This window comes from Enoplosus armatus, chromosome 18 (genome assembly GCF_043641665.1).
Source record: "Enoplosus armatus isolate fEnoArm2 chromosome 18, fEnoArm2.hap1, whole genome shotgun sequence".
Lineage (NCBI taxonomy): Eukaryota > Metazoa > Chordata > Actinopteri > Centrarchiformes > Enoplosidae > Enoplosus > Enoplosus armatus.
In genome coordinates this window covers 10,841,731-10,858,133 of record NC_092197.1, presented here as the reverse complement: position 1 = coordinate 10,858,133, position 16,403 = coordinate 10,841,731, and the positions used below count along the sequence as shown (strand labels likewise).

Here is a 16,403-nt window from a genome sequence, read left to right as displayed (position 1 = left end):
AGCTGAGGGGAACTGTAGTCAGGTGAATTTGTCACTACGAGCTACTCCTTTCACATTGCTTTCTGTTAGTTTTTTCCATTGTTAATATAGAAATATTAATTAAGAATCGCTTTAATATGATTTATTAACTTTAAAATAAAACAAATACAACAATAATATACAACTACTGCTTGCTGGTAGGGCCACATTAAAGGGAAGTTTGAAATTTACAGAACTTTGAAAAAGAAAGTGACAGCAATGTTTCCATCATTCATTTGTTTACTTTCCTTTAGACATTTTAAATATCAATTTATAATAACAAGGTTAAGTATAAACATATTTGTAACATTTAATATAGGGCACATAGTACAAACAACAGCACAAAAACACACAAGCAATTCTTTCACACATAAAAAACTGAAAATCTAAAAATACAAATAATATAGAGTGTAAAGGAAAGTTGAAAGACACAAGAATTAATGTCAATGGCCAATCCATACCAACATAGTCCAAATGACCAAATGTGAACATTTTATATTGTGTTAAATATGAATGAGGTTTTATTTTAAATATATCATCGATACATACATGTGTACAGTATATAGCCTACTATCTACATAAGAGGTTAAACATGCCATGACATATGATTTGTCAATATAACCCAGCTCTATAATCATGATCTGTACTGTGAAATACTCCTTGCCATTGATGACAAAGGTTTAAACTTGATTTTTGATAACTTCCATTGACTTAGACCTAGACCCACCTGTACGAAAATCCTCCACCATTGCCTCCTCTATCTGTAACATCAAAGACCGCTTTAGAGTTTGTTTGAAATCATTACCAATGAACACATAGAGAACTGGGGATATGAAGCTGTTTGCTGCAGCCAGGGTGGCCCCTACCTTCAGGCCAGTTTTAAGTACATCCAGGCTGTGGTTCTTCAAGTCTAACTCTAAAAGAACAAAGCTATGATAGGGGACCCAGCAGAAGAAAAATGACAAGATGAGCGCCGCCATGACTTTGTAAGGCTTTGTTGACTTGATGGGCAAACTCAAGCTTCTCAGCTTCACACTAAGCACCGAGCAGCTGAACACAATCATAAGGAAAGGAATCAGGAACCCACAGATGAATCGAGTCAGCACCACCGCCTTGTGTCTGGAGTGGTCCATGTAGCCGGTGTAACACTGAGTGACTGAGCCATGAACTGTGATTTGTCTGAAGATCAGTGAGGGCATCGTTAGGAGTGCAGAAAGGAGCCACATAAGGACTACAACTCCAAGCGCTTTCCGCACTGTCCTGTGGTTATGTGACCACACAGGAAATGAGATCATTATACAGCGATCAGTGCTGATTAGAACCAACAGAAACACACTGCTGTACATGTTGAGAAACAGGGCGGAGGAGGTAAGCTTGCACAAGACCTGTCCGAAAGGCCAGTGAGAGGTGATCATGTAGAATACTTCCAGGGGCAAAAGAGCACAGAACAAAAAGTCTGAAATGGCCAGACTGATGTACCAGATGGTGATGACCGTTCTTTTCATTTTCCATCCACAGATCCAGATCACTAATGAATTTCCAACAAGGCCGATAACAGATATAATGATACTGACCGCCACCAGAACATGAGTTGAAGAAGACTGAGACGTACTGAAATTCAGTAATCCACTCGTGGTGTAGTTGCTCTCAGTTTCATTGTCTGGAGTGTAATCGTCATATTCAATATAATCCACATCCATACTGGTTACTTTTCCTGAAATATGAAGCCCACATATACAAGTGTAAATTATGACAATTATAACAGTTCACAATTGTATCAAGAAAATCTATTTTAGTTTGTAACATAAAATGAACTTAAGTACTCACGTTATGTCTCAACGTAGAGGCAATCACTATAAAGTGTCGTCCTCCTGAAACCCTTGCGACTGGATGCAACTTCTCACTTCTGTTTCCTGGGCAGTGTTACTGACGAAAGCGTTTATCCGTCATGGAATAAATGAGAATCTGATGTTTTCTCACTTACCGTAACCATATAGTGTTTGTGAGTGAGACCATTTCCAGCAGTTTAAGAGGGTTCACTTGGTCGCAGAGGTTAAAATAACAGTTTTTCCTATGCTTTTAGATGGATATTTCAAGTTTTACAACAGTTTATAAAATAATGTTGCAATCTCACCAAGGAGATCCCCTTCACAAAACCACCAGCTACATTTCTTAACCAAGGGTGTGACGAGAGAAGATTTGAAAAGATAAAATATCACACATAATCAAAAACATATATACATGGAAACCATAGTTAACATCAAAATTGAGTCAGCATTACCCATTCTCAAAATGGTAGAATTACCAATGTCTCAATTATGCTCATACCTGTAAGAAAAAGGAAACCTGTAAGAAAAAGGAAATGTTTGTGATAGTGACTACACATTTGGCCCATAAAATATAGCTCACGTCTGTGCTTTTAAAACCAAACTGATCATTTGTAAACAAATCTGTCCATCAGAATTTACCTTAAAAGAGATATTAGCAAAGTCTATAGACATACAACTGTAAGTATGACATGTTTGCAGTGAGATTGTATCACCATCATATCACAAGCCATGAAACAGTGGTGGTGCTCATTGTTTTCTGCCATGCAGGCAAAGGATTTTGTAAAGGCAACTGTATTTTCTGTGTAAACATTGAACAGTGAAACATCTTCCTTCCAGGAGGTCCATAATTCCTACCAATGCCTGCTCAAATACATGCCTGCATAATCATAGTAGTCAGATTCTGCTCATTTATGAAGCAATTCAACTTTTCATGTCACATTTTACATTGACATTGTTGAAAGTAAGTGTAGTTCCCTAAAAATCATATGATGCAGTTATGTAACAAAAAAAAGCTGAGTAAAGAATTTTAAAAGAATAATCACAAAGCAACTAAACAACAAAACTGTGTGATTCAAGCAAGAATAATATTTTCATACAAGCCGTCAATTATACTTAATCCCTTTAAAGACCCCATCCTGACTTCCATTTGTTTCATATGACTTTTTAGAAGTGGTATTCAGATCCTTTACTTAGGTAAAAGTGCACACAGCTTGTTCTAAATAAAAGTACATCATTATTAGCATTAAAAGTATCAAAAATAAAAGTACTCACTTGCCCCTTTTATACTAATATATCATAATGTATGGCTTGTGATTGTGTTATTATTACTGATCCCTTCATGTATACAGCTTTAAATATAGCAGCCAGGTTAAGGTGGAGCTAATTTGAACTAATTCAAATTATTATACCTTTAGAGTACTCTTGTTTTGTATTTTTATTTATGTGTAACTTTGAATGCAGGACTTTCCACCACTGGGAGTGTAATCTATAATAATGCACCATATTTAAAAGGTGATATGTTATCTAAGTAAAATCCCACTCTGACAGCTATGCAGCTATCAAATAAATGCAGTTGAGCAAAAAGCACAATATTTGCCAATTGCCTCTGAAATGTGGTGGAGTAGAGGTAAAAAAAAAGTAGCATAAAATACTCAAAGGAACTACAAGCCTACCTCAAAATAGTGCTTGAGTAAATGTACTTAGTTACTTTCCACCACTGCTCATTAGGATGGATAATGTCTACCAATAATAGCCAATATCACCATTAAAAAGTATTCTTTTCTTGAAATTAGAGCTTACAATTAGTTGATCTACAGAAAGATAACTATTTTGATCATTGAAAAAAAATGTTTGTCATCATGAATGTACTGTATCATGAAAAGACGTTTACTCTCCACTATGGCTCTGCTATTCGCTGGTTTACGTAAACTGGACATGCGCAGATGTAATTCGATTAGCCCCTCCCCCCTGAGAGTGACTTTTTGAAGCTCAGAGCTGCTGTCTTGTTTTAAACTGCGCCATTCCTCTTGACTGTGAACATGGCGAGTACCGTTGCAAACAAGTGTCTCAGTCCTCTGGCTTTCCTCACCAGGAGGCTCTCTGCTCCGGAGTTTATCACGCAGTGCTGCTACCACAAGAAGGTAAAACGCCTAGTCTGTTATTGCTTTACTAAAAGAGGACGCGACACAGTTTTCTAGCTGCTGTTTGGCTGCTGTTTACAAATATTACCTTAAGCCTTGGCTAATTTCATAGAGTATCACAAGTAGATAACAGTGGTTACATGGCGCAGGTAGCTAGTTAGGGTTAACCAAAATACGCTAGTTTATATATGGTTGGCTGTACAAATACCTCAGGTTGCATCAGTCTGCTTTCATAAGTGTTACATATCGTAAATCTAGGGGAGTGCGACAGAAATAGATAAATACGCACTTATGCAACGCTAGCACGTAAACTAACATTAGATGACAGACATTATTTGTTTCATTTTAGCCAATTGAAGACTAGAATAACGTCACTAATCTGCTCCCCTCCCAGCTGGCTACTGCCACAGCTTTAATACTTGAATCACATCCGATTAATAAGCTTTAAGCGTTGTCAATATGGTGAAGGAGCACAGTGTGCTAGGAACCTGTTAAAGCTCTGTTACACCTACACAGAATTGTATCTTCTTGAGGATGCCGCATCTTTACACCATCTCACACAACAGCCCTATTCAGATGTTCAGGTTGAGTTTCACTGAGTGATGTGACTGTCTGATGCAACATGGAGACACCGTTATGTGACAGTCTGAATCAAAGATACATTCAGGTCAATGCTGGTAAACAGAGATTGTTTGCGCTCTCTTAATGTTTGAGTGACTTAAAACTGAACATACCTTTTTATTTATTTAAGTTTTTTTTGGCTGTGACGTACTAGCCATGGGCTATTTACTGATGAGCCTGGCTTTGAATCTGGCATTGCATCTGGCAAAACAGTTATGTATCTGCTTTCCTTTGGAGATCTACACCAAAAAGTTCCTTTTAAAAAGCTGCAAGATTTTAACTAATTCTATTCTACACCATATAATTAGTTTAAAAGCTGAGAGATCATAATTATGTGGTAATAACTCAATTTTGAGAACAAAATAAACACAAACATACTATAATTTCAAATCACATGTAATTTTATGTATTAGTCCTTTTTTAGGTGATAAAAGCTCACTTCATATTGTCTGGGTCAGAGTGACTCAGCAGAAAGTAGGGGGAGGAGGGCAGGATGTAGGAGTTGGTATAGTTGACAATGAAATCCGGTCCTAATCTGCTTATTTCAATGTCCCTTACGTAATGGTGAAATCTTGCAGTTGTTTAACAGTGACATTCAAGACGTCTAGACATAATTTTTCTGATACAAAAAGTCTCCCAGGATGCCACTGTTGTTTTACACCAACACAGTGTTTCCTTTCTTTTCTGTCTGAAGGTGGTGGATCACTATGAGAACCCAAGAAATGTGGGATCCTTGGACAAACAGTCCAAGAATGTCGGGACCGGCTTGGTGGGCGCTCCAGCCTGTGGAGATGTAATGAAGCTGCAGGTAATGTTTGTCCCTAAGCATGGATTGATTACACCCTTTTGTATACACAGATCCATTAAGACTGGTAAAAGCACTGATGCATCACATTCTTGTTTTACCATGTAGATGGTGCTCAGTCTTAAATGATTTTGTTTATTGCTATAAAGCATTTCCCCTTTATTTTTTAGGGAAAACGCAGCATGCAATTTACATGAACAGTTGCAGGAACAGTTATTTTAATGCACTGGTTGAAAATGAAATGGCCACTGGTAGTTTGAGTAAAACTTTAAAAACTCTTTTTGACAGATTGAGGTGGACGACGAGGGGAAGATTGTGGATGCCAGGTTCAAAACTTTTGGCTGTGGCTCTGCTATTGCCTCCAGCTCTTTGGCAACCGAGTGGGTGAAGGGCAAATCTGTGAGTGAATACATTACAGACATCTTGGAGTGTGTTATGTATTGCTTTTCATATTCTTATTTATCCTGCTCTGCTCATGTTTCATCGTTGACTGGAAAGGGTTTTGTGGTTACTGAAGCTATGTGCTTTTCTTTGACAGGTGGATGAAGCTTTGATGATAAGGAACACTGACATTGCCAAAGAGCTCAGTCTTCCACCGGTTAAACTTCACTGCTCTAGTAAGTTTTCAGTGCATTTTTCTAATCTTTTTTTTTACCAAACTTACATACATATATGTATATTTTACCTCTAATTGTTTCTCCTCAGTGCTTGCGGAGGATGCTATCAAGGCTGCACTGGCTGACTATCGCCTCAAGCAACAGGACGACCACCAGGAGGCAGTCCGGGCCAACAATTAAACGGAGGATTCTCTCTCTCTGAGCTGGCCCCTACTGTTTGCTTTATGCTGCCAAGAAGAGAAATAGCGGTAGTCCAGCATCACCACCTAACTTTCCTGCAGTGTTGATGAGGCACACCTAATATGTTGATGACAAGTACACCATTGTCAGCCGTCTGTAGCAGTGTTACACAAGGCCCTCTGTATTAGTCTGTGGTCCTCTAACCCTGTATACTGTACCTTTTTAGCCTGTCACGTAAACGCACAATTTAAACACTGTTTGGGCGGTTGGTACAAAGTTGAGCCTTATTTTTGAGATTGTGTTTATTTTGATGGTGGGATGCAAATGTTGATTATAGCTAACCCCTGTATCCTATCTGCACCCCCAGGCACTGACCTTTTGATATGCAAAGTGGCTTGAAAACAATGAAAGGGTCCATTGGTTTGAAGTGTTATTTATAATTATTTAGTAATGCTTCCTTGACAGTCCGCAATAAAAATATCCTGAATCATATTTTGTTTCGAGTGCAATTTATTACTCTGAGCAGCCTGAATATTACACCCTTTTCATGTCAGACATTTTGACCTGTCATAAATGGAACACACAGGTGTAACTCATTTCATTAATGATGCTCGGATCAAAGTGTCCGTGTAAAACATTTCAGTAATTTACATGCACACTGTCATCATCATAGACCTGGCGTCTGCTACTGAAAAAGATCAGTAACTGAGGGGGTCTGCTGATAATCTGAATGATTGCATGTAAATCAAAACTGTTCTCAGGCAGTGGTTTTCTATTCTTGACTAATCTTAAACATTCAAAAACATTCAAATATTGATATGTAAAGCATTGTCAATACTCTGTTAAGGACCATACCACACAATGTTAACTGAGGTGGCCCCTATGCAGGAAATTTTAATGAATTGAACACACAGTAAGTGACACTGAAGATATCTCCATAAAAAGAAATAAGTTGTGTACCAGATGTTAATGATGTTACACCCTAAGACATGTTTATAATATGGCATGAGTGATTTATCCAGTCAGAGCAAAGCAACAGACAGCTGCACTGAATATAAACATAATATATTGCAAAAAACACTTGTGATTGAAATTTAGCAAAATTCTGCATTTCCCTTGACATTTTTGAAAAGCTTCACTGGACAAAGTGCCACATGTGTATTGAAAGCATTAAAAAAATATATTTAGGTCAGAGTGTTCAGAGTAGTTAGAAGGCAGTTTTCTCTCCTGCGATCAGCTGAAGTGTAGCAGAGTCATTGTGAATGTGCAGAGAGGGGGGGCGTAGACTCCCCCCAGTCAAAGGCTCCTGTGAATCCTCTTCCTCTGGATGAGGCTGCTCTGGAGGATTCAGCTCAGGGCATCCTGCTGCTGCAGCTGCTTCACTGTCAGGAAGCTCATACAGCTCCTTTTCCTCAGGGAGACTTGGTAGCTGCTGGTCCAGGATGCTGCCATCTAGTTTAGAGCCATCCTCAGGACTGTGGTCTGCTACTTTCTGACCGGGTTCACTTCCCTCTGCAGCATTGACACATTTATTTGGGGTGCGCAGGCTCCTGGCGGCCCTCATAATGTCTGCCTGGAGCTGCTTGTGAGAGTCCACTGGCTCACTTTCCTGCTCAGGAGCAGGCTTTTCTGGCACTTCATTAAAGGGTTTAGTGCCTCCGGTTTTGTCGCTGTGGTCTACATACATTTTTGAGGGGAAGGAGGAAGGGTAGTAGGCATTGACTTTGCGCCTGCGGCTCATGAAAATTGCCCCACAGACAATAAGGAAGACAAGAAGGATAAAAGAGGCTGAAACAATGATGAGGAGCATGTTCTCCTCCAGAAAGTTCACAACCTGACTCAGAAAGTCAGTTTTCACATGGGTGGGGCCAACAGGTGTGGTTTGGTACTCAGAGGACCAGTTGCTGGTGGGCCGAAAGGAAGTTAAGTTACTGAGATCTTCCTCGTCTGTACTTCCCTCTGGAGAACTGTAAAAAGATAGAGGTGTGGCCGAGCTGCTGCTGATGCAAAACACCACGCACAGACCAATCAGGTGAAGGGCCATCGGGAGCATCGTTCCCCCTCGGGATCTGTAAATAACAATAAAACTGAAATGTCAGTGCCATATGTGAAGACAATTTGTGCCTCTCATGAACTTCCATTACATTTCAGTCACAGAGCTAAGCATCTGTTTTTTTGAAAAATAAATACCTGGTGATCATTGAAAAACTCTGATGGTCCTTTAACAACACTTAACGCTTTTCTGAAACGATTTCCAGAATCCTCAAAGACTCTTTTAAACATCTGGATGAAAAAATAGTTCATCCGCTGAAGATGGTAGCTGGGAGTGACATATTTGACAAAACAAAATTGTAAATAGGTTTTGTTATCAGTTTAAAAAAAACTTTTATCCAGTTGGACAGAATACTCTTGGTGGATTCTGGAAATACCTTCAGAACAGCAGAGGGTGTTGTTAAAGGACCTTCTGGTTTTGGCAAAGCACATGCTTGGCTCTGTGACTTGTAATAGTGTTACATACTGGGTCCTTGTTGAGAGGCAAGGATCCATTTGGTGAAAACATCCATGTAACCTGCATCAAACCTCCAATACTGTATACTCTACATATTTCTGCAGCTTATCAGCCAAGTTTCTGCATATTAAATGTAATTTGAATGTGCAATGAGCAGTTTAGGTATGATCATTTTGTATACAGTATTAAATTCTGTTCGTCAGTCATTACTCTTTGCTAATTCGCCACAAAGTTGAATGTACTGGCTTTATTCCAGCTCGGCCTGAACTTTTTACTCATTCAGATGAAATGAGTCTACTGAACACACATGCTGCACAGTAGCAGAAACCCAAAGTATAGAGTTATAAATGTTAAGGAAAAGCTTATTTTCCCACTTACCCCCTGTGGTATTGGGGTGGCAGGAGAACTCTCAGAGACATATTTCTAAATAAGGACAAATAAAACCAAAACTATCTGCAAAATATGTTGTTTTCCCAAACTGGCTGAACCAACCCCTTAAACACTGCCTTAGTTTGCTATTTATATGGATCACAATAATCTCTCTGCTCTGTCTGTGTGTCAACTGGCTGCAGCTCCCACACTTATGTCCTTATTCTGCTCCATCTGTACGCAAGCTGGGCCACATGAAACTCTGCTCTCATCTGGAAAAGGGGGGTGGGAGTTTTTGTTTTTGCAGAATCAATCACACACTCACCCCAGACCAAATATACATCGCCACACATGCCTGTGCAATCAGACACATAAACATATGCACATAAGGCGGCCATATGCACACACATACACACATGGAATGAGTTCACTCAGCAGATTTTTAAAGTTACAAAAATGAACTATGACTGTCTCTGGTCCACTTGAATGTCACAAAATATTCTCTCTGACTTTTAATAATAAGTTGTGTTCCTACTTCCTGAGGCGAATGCTGCTCTGAAGGCATCATGATGGTGTCACATCACCCAAAAAAAAAAAAGAAATACTGATTTGAGGAAAAACTATATGAAATGTCAAAACCTTTTACTCACCATCCACTGTGGCAGAAGAAGTGTCTCTGTTAGAATCGCCTCTGCTGGATGATGAGTGAAACCACTCTGGAAAAAGTGAACTGAGAAAGAGAGAGAGCACAGCAAAGAGTGGCAAACGCTCAGTGAGCAGCGCCACTTCTGCAGTTTCAGATTTCAGGCTGGAGGTTTGTCTGGATAGCGCAAAAAAAAAAAAGATGTCGTTAACCATGAGGACAAATCCCTCCTTCTGCCTCTCCACTGTTCTCCTCCCCCTACAGTTTCCCCGAGAGTGTCTGAGCTCCCCAGCCTGCACACAGATTGTTCTTGTTAGGTAGGAGTTTATAATGTGCTGTGGGGGCAGGGACCTCTCCTCCACTCTCCTGTGTGGCTAACTGGATGTGCAAGGCAACACTGGCAGGATGAAAGAAAACACTTTAAGATGAATAAAACATCATGAACCAACCCTAAAACATCATCATCAGCAACATATGCTCTTTTTTGAAATATTTCTCCATGAGTCTCTGATTGACAGTCTGGCCTTTCCTGTAACCTCGGCCTCTGACACTGATGACTAAAAGCAGGCCTGCTGGGGCAGAAGGAGTCCGAGAGCAGCTTGTCAGAGTGACCAGCTAATGCAGGAAGAGGTTAATGTTTCCTGTGTGGACAACACCCGTAACAACCAGGAGAAGGGGGATTTTTTTCCTCCAGAGGCAAGCAATTAAACTCACACGGTGTGTGTGTGACCACTTCGGGGAGAGAGTGTGACTGCGTATGAGTGAGCCTACACGTGATTGTGAATGTGTGAGCAAATGCATTTTTGGCAAGTCTACTGTGTTTGTGATTAGTCTGGACAAGTCTAGCTTTATATGGTCATCAGGAGCATGAGATGCAGCCCTGCATCCTCCAGGTTTACATTTGTCCCAGCTCTGTTGATAGTCACTGGTGTCTGTTTTGGTGGCACATTGCTGAACGTGAAAAAAAAGTCCCTAATAAGCATTCAGGGCTCTGTTTTCTTTTCGCAGGAAGGGAAGTGAATATGAAATCCAGTCCGGGGTAGAAGAAAAGCCTTTTATAAAGCCTTTCATAAATAAGGGAACTGTCTTAGTCCACAGAGCGCTCAGTTTTATTATGACTATTAACCATTTAGAGACACACAAGGAGATGGAACAAAGCTCCACCTTTAACATAGAAGAAACAGAGCCGTCTTGTCTTGAATAGTTTCACTGTTTGTCACTTGAGCTGTTATGCTGAACAGCACAAAGTTCATCTGGATTGCTCAGAACATGTTCTTATATTAAATCTCTGAGTGGACAGCTATCTGTTTGAGGGAACAAGAAACTTTGGTAACCCTTCATTTTACGGGTCTGTAAAGTCTAATCAATATCTAATAATTTCCTAAGAAGGTGTTGGAACCAATTACAGGCAGAAATGTGCAGAGAATGAGTTCAATTGATAAACCGGCAAATAATCAATACTATTTAAATGCTATGCGACACTTTTTGAATAAATCTTTTCTTGGGTTTAATGGAGTAGTTCTTTCAATGAAGTTCCTCTGGAAATCAACAACTTCTTTTAAACTCAACACAACTAACTTAACTAACAGTCTCTGAACTTATTTTCCCTGAAGTTAGTACCAAATCCCAATGTTCTTTCCAGATATTATTGGGCAATAACAGACCTGCAAAATAAAGCATTACCAAGCTGTTAAATAACACATTCGTTTAATAAATTATGATGACACAGAAACTGTATCTCTTCACAAACACCCACATTAACAGAGTTACATAAAGTTTACCATGAATCAAATTACAGCATTCATGCGATTAAGCCTCACTGCTACCAGAATAGCACTTGTAAACTGAACTGTGTCTGTGAAGAACAGTAATCCCTTGACAAAAAAAGTCTTCCTGCCTCCTGTTGCTAAGTGAAATACCATCAGGGCTCAGCTCAGGATGTTTTTTTTAAAAATAAATTCTTTGATCATCATCCGCATCCTGACTTAAAACTCTCGTGGAGGGCAAGTGTTAAATTAGGCAGAGAGTCTTTCCTAAAATACACATTTAATGACCTGACCTCACCAAATGCCAGATACAGATATGGTGCATGTACATGAAACAGCAACTGTTTTTTTTTGCGTTTGTGATTTGTATGTCTCTTCCCCCTCAGGAATAGGGCGTGCAGCAAAGCCAAACCATCAGCACCAAAGAGGAAGCGTGAGTTTATTAAAACAGCAACTGTTTCCACATCACTGACATCAGACAGATCAATCCACTCTGAGGCCTGATGAATGTATGTATGTGACAATAATAATAACTCCATCTAAACAAAACGGTCATTTTCTGGGAGGAAGCTGCTGAGAGTGAGGTTGTCTCCTCCATCCTCGTCGCTGTCTCCACCACTGTGGATCACCAGGACTCCGTTAGTTACCGGGTTGCGTTGTCTTGTGTAGGTGTAATTCCTTTCGGGCAGCAGGGCCGAGATGCACATCATCTCTGTGGCCTGCTGAGGTTTCTTGATCTTGTACTTCCTTGTTGACAGCTTGGTGCAGAGGATAATGGTAGAAACCATGAAGATGGTTGCCAACGCAGCCAGGGAGGCGATGGCGATGAGGCAGTGCTTCATCACGCCGATGGTGGAGCAGGGTTGGACCTCGGTGCTGGAGGGACTCTTTGAGACTTCACAAGGCACTGCTGTAGTTGCCGGAGTTGATTCGGTGGTTGGGATCAGCGACCTCTTGGGTACAATAGGGATCAAGGTTCCTGCAGGGCTGGTGGAGACAGCTGCGGTGGTGGAGACAGCTGCGGTGGTGGAGATGGCAGAATCGGTTGAGAATGAGGTAGTGGGAGGATCAGCAGTAGAGCTCGACCTTGCTGTGTCAGGAAACTGTGATGTGGAGATGTGGGTCCTTGTCACAGAAATGGGCTGAGACATTGATGAAAGCTCAGTGCTGGTGGTGGATGTCTCGCTCATTGTGACAGGAAAAGAAGCGGAGTCAAACTCAGAGGTAGGGTACGCCGTCATTGTGGTCGTGGTAGAAGCTGAGGGACTGGTGAGGTTCTGGATGAAGACTGGATGAAGAGTGGAATCAGCAAGAAAGGTGGTGGAAGATAACTCGGATGTAACTTCAGGCTTAATGGTGGTCGTAGGCTGCGGCGAAGACACGGCCGCTGTTGCTAAGGATTCTGCAGACGTTGCAGATGTTGTCACAAGAGCAGTCATATCAGTGGAAGTGGTGCTTGATTGCTGATGGAACTCATCCTCTGTAGATTTGACTGTTTCTGTGACCGTTGTGTTGTGGGCAGGTTGTGCTTCACCTGCAGCTGTGCTCACTGCTGTGGAGGTACGAAGCAATCGTGGACTTGAGATGCTTGTCGTTGCTGCCACAGTGTTCATGGCAACCAAACTTCTGTCAGTGACGATCTTCTCTTCCGTTTCCACTGTGGGTGACAATGTGGTCTCCGCTGTTGCAGCGGCACTAATGTCTGCAGGTTTGTGAGTTGGGTGTGTCTCTGTTTCATTATGAGCTACATGTGGACTGATCAGCTGCTTGGTTGTCCTGCTGGGTTCAGCAGCCGAGTTAACGGTGGTGGTTTCTGGGATGGAAGCGCTCATGGACTCCATAGAAAACCAGACAGATATTCCCCATAGCAGAGCCAGATATGTCTTCATGCTGAGTCGCGTCATTGTTGTTTAAAATATCTGAAATGACAGAAAAGATTCAAATTATAGAAAACTATTAAACAGTTGTTGTAGTTAAAAGACACGCACACAGAAGGGAAATCAATGTGCCATGTATCTGTTAGTCTCTGCTCGACTTATGATGAAACAGTCACCCGTCTTTCACCACATCTATTGCTACATTTCCACAGGAACAAACACTGAAACTTTCTTACAGGCAGTCTACACGAGCAGGAGAAATGTTTAAAGTGCAGCAAAGGATTCAAAATCAGACATTCTATAATTTTTGAAATGTTGTCAAAGTTAAGAATACAACAGGGATTTAAAGTAGGAAGTCAACAACGTAGATAAATCAACCTCCTTAGTGCATAACATTTTTAGAGAGCAAGAAGTAAACTTTATCCAATACCATTACATAAAGGGACACAAAAGATCCCAAAACCAGCAACATTTAACCAGAAAAGAAGACTTTAAATGTGTCCACAGAGACACCCGTCAGTGGTTTACCTTGCTGCTGGTGAAGCAGAGGGATGGATGTGAAGATAAAAATCTGCTAAAAACTGAGTTCAGCTCATTTCAGCCTCTCTGGGAGAACATATTCGGTGCACTGACTGTAGCAGCACTGCTTGATAGAAGAAACAGGAAATGTTCACACTTTTTTTTTTAAAACCAGCACGATATATCATTTTCAGAAAAGCCAGATACAGACGGACACTTCCCTCAGAAACCCACAGCTTTATATAGTTTGCATCAACCAGGAAGTACAGTTTATCAGATGCTTCTTTTAATTTCCAATAGCCAGTTTAAGATCTTATATCTTTTCATCGGCAGAAGATGTGTCTTACCTCACTGATGGAAAGTTGAGGAGAGCTCAGGTGCTGCAGTGCGGAGCATGCTTGTTGTTCGGACTATTGCTCTAAAATAAAGTAGCAGGAAGTACTTAGTTCTGTAAACAGACGTTTCTCACATGTCCACTTCTTTCTGTCACACTTCTGTTCTAAGATTTAAAGCTGTGTGTCATGTGGGTAAAAGGCAGTAACTCAGGAACTTAAAGGCACTGACCACAGCGACACTGAGTGTGTAATACATGCAGAAATAAAACAAGCTGAAAGTCCTTGTAATCAATCAGAAAGTCCATGTAATCAATGGATTTGAAGTGTGGCCGTTTGATGCCTGATCTGGTGCCCTGGCGTTGGAGACATATGAAACTTGGCCTTTTTACTCTGTGAGGAAACAGAAATGTTCTTCAAGCGTGGAAATCATAACTGTCACTTCCTGTACTGATGAGTCATACTGAGACGTGGTTATAAAAAACTGTTGAGTTTTGAATGTTGCCATGCTGTGAAAAAGAGAAAAATACACGGACACTGGGAAATATAGACCATCATGTTGTGATGTAGCTTTACAAAAAAGCAGTTAAGATGTCTATGAGCAGTTGTTAGCAGTTCCACCAAAGAAAGATTGCCTCTTTAAACATTTCACATGGTACAATTTAAACTGTTTGCGGCCCAAACAGGTAAAATTATCCTATATTTCATTTAAAAAAAGCAAAGAAAATCTGAGAATGTGAAGAAGAAATTCCCTTTATGTGAAATGAATTAAAATGGGTATCTAATAAAAACAGAAAAAGACCTTACACTAAAATCAAACATGTATTTGTCACAGCAGTGCAGTCACTGTTATTCCATCAACATCTTAATGACCTCATGACTGCTGCTTTAGCACCACCTTCAGGCAGGAAAAGAAGTAACAGCTAATTGAGGAGGTGTTCAGGCTTTGGTGGAGGTTGGGACAGAGGTTGGCTTGATGCTGAAACAATTAGTCAATTAATTGATTAGTCAACTGACAGAAAATGAAGCATTAATCTTATAAATCATTTTGGAAGCAAATTCACTGGTTCCAGCTCCTCCAGTCTGGATATCTGCTGTTTTTTGTCAGCTATAATAGTATATTGAATATATTTTCTAGTTTATCAGCCAATTAATCAAAAACATTGCCTGTGGACTAACAATTGTTAGTTGCAGCCTTAGATTGAGTTCTTTCATATTTGATCTGAAGTACAACCGGTACTCTCCCTCCTCTGCAACGACCATCCTGGATAGTGTTCATAACAATCACATTTTGTATGTATATGAAATATTAATCTGCAAAGTAACTTCAGCTGTCAGTAAAACCCTTCCCTCTGAAATGTAGTGTAGAAGTGTAAAGTAGCATAAAATGGAAATACTCCAGTAAAGTACCTCAAAATTGTACTTTGGTGCAGTATTTTAATACATTCCACCACACAGCAGTCATAAGATCTCCTTCTTGGCACTACATGCCAACTGAGATTTCAAGTGAAATTGAGTAAATATAACGCTCCCACTGACACACAGTGAGCTCCACACTCGACCTGCAGGGATAGAGATTGATAGAAGCCAAAAAACATATATAAAGAAAGGGAAAGAAAATAGAAGTTTTCATGTGTAAAATCTTTATTATGTGCACAGAACTGTTTGTCAGGGGTTCAGTGAAACACAAGCTCGGTGAATGGTCCCTTCCCAACACCAAATATGCACTGGAGAGGGCGACTTTAGTTTGACCCTTAACAGTGACAAGAGGCACCACTACATTTGCACAACATTTACACCAGAGAGATGCAATCCCCCACCCCCCCCTCCCCAATAAAACCCAATGTTAAATTTCAAGCCCAGAAGACCAGGAACAAAAAGAAGAATTTGGGAATTCTTCCACATTCATAAATCTGATGGTTATCAATGAGCAAACTGGTGGGAGGACGAAAGTTCAACAGCTATTGTTTAAAAAATCCAGCTCGACTAAGTCAATCTATCAGGTTGTGACTGGAATGTAACAGGAGAGAAAATAAATGTAAAAGCAGTGCATGAAACCGCACACGATTCATATTTGGCAACACAAAAAATAACAATGGAAATACTGATGCTACATACAGTTTGAGTAGTAAGTACAAACTTCACATAAGAATGTTTTACCACAAATTGAAAACAAA

General features: G+C 40.3%; 4 protein-coding genes across 4 annotated transcripts; 1 reads left to right on the top strand and 3 right to left on the bottom strand.

Annotated features, from left to right (window-relative positions):
• Positions 1-235: 235 nt before the first annotated feature.
• On the bottom strand, positions 236-1,718 carry LOC139301593 (chemerin-like receptor 1). Its single transcript, XM_070925029.1, has one exon. The coding sequence runs from the start codon at positions 1,716-1,718 to the stop codon at positions 699-701; it is 1,020 nt and encodes a 339-aa protein (XP_070781130.1). The 3' UTR covers positions 236-698.
• Positions 1,719-3,870: 2,152 nt separating this feature from the next.
• iscub (iron-sulfur cluster assembly enzyme b) lies at positions 3,871-6,703 on the top strand. The gene is made up of 5 exons (XM_070924347.1): positions 3,871-3,988; positions 5,304-5,417; positions 5,703-5,813; positions 5,953-6,031; positions 6,120-6,703. The coding sequence occupies exons 1-5, from the start codon at positions 3,887-3,889 to the stop codon at positions 6,209-6,211; spliced, it is 498 nt and encodes a 165-aa protein (XP_070780448.1). The 5' UTR covers positions 3,871-3,886; the 3' UTR covers positions 6,212-6,703.
• On the bottom strand, positions 6,704-8,264 carry tmem119b (transmembrane protein 119b). The gene has a single exon (XM_070924346.1). The coding sequence runs from the start codon at positions 8,262-8,264 to the stop codon at positions 7,419-7,421; it is 846 nt and encodes a 281-aa protein (XP_070780447.1). The 3' UTR covers positions 6,704-7,418.
• Positions 8,265-12,025: 3,761 nt separating this feature from the next.
• Positions 12,026-13,402, bottom strand: selplg (selectin P ligand). Its single transcript, XM_070925092.1, has one exon. The coding sequence runs from the start codon at positions 13,400-13,402 to the stop codon at positions 12,038-12,040; it is 1,365 nt and encodes a 454-aa protein (XP_070781193.1). The 3' UTR covers positions 12,026-12,037.
• Between the last annotated feature and the right edge of the window lie 3,001 nt (positions 13,403-16,403).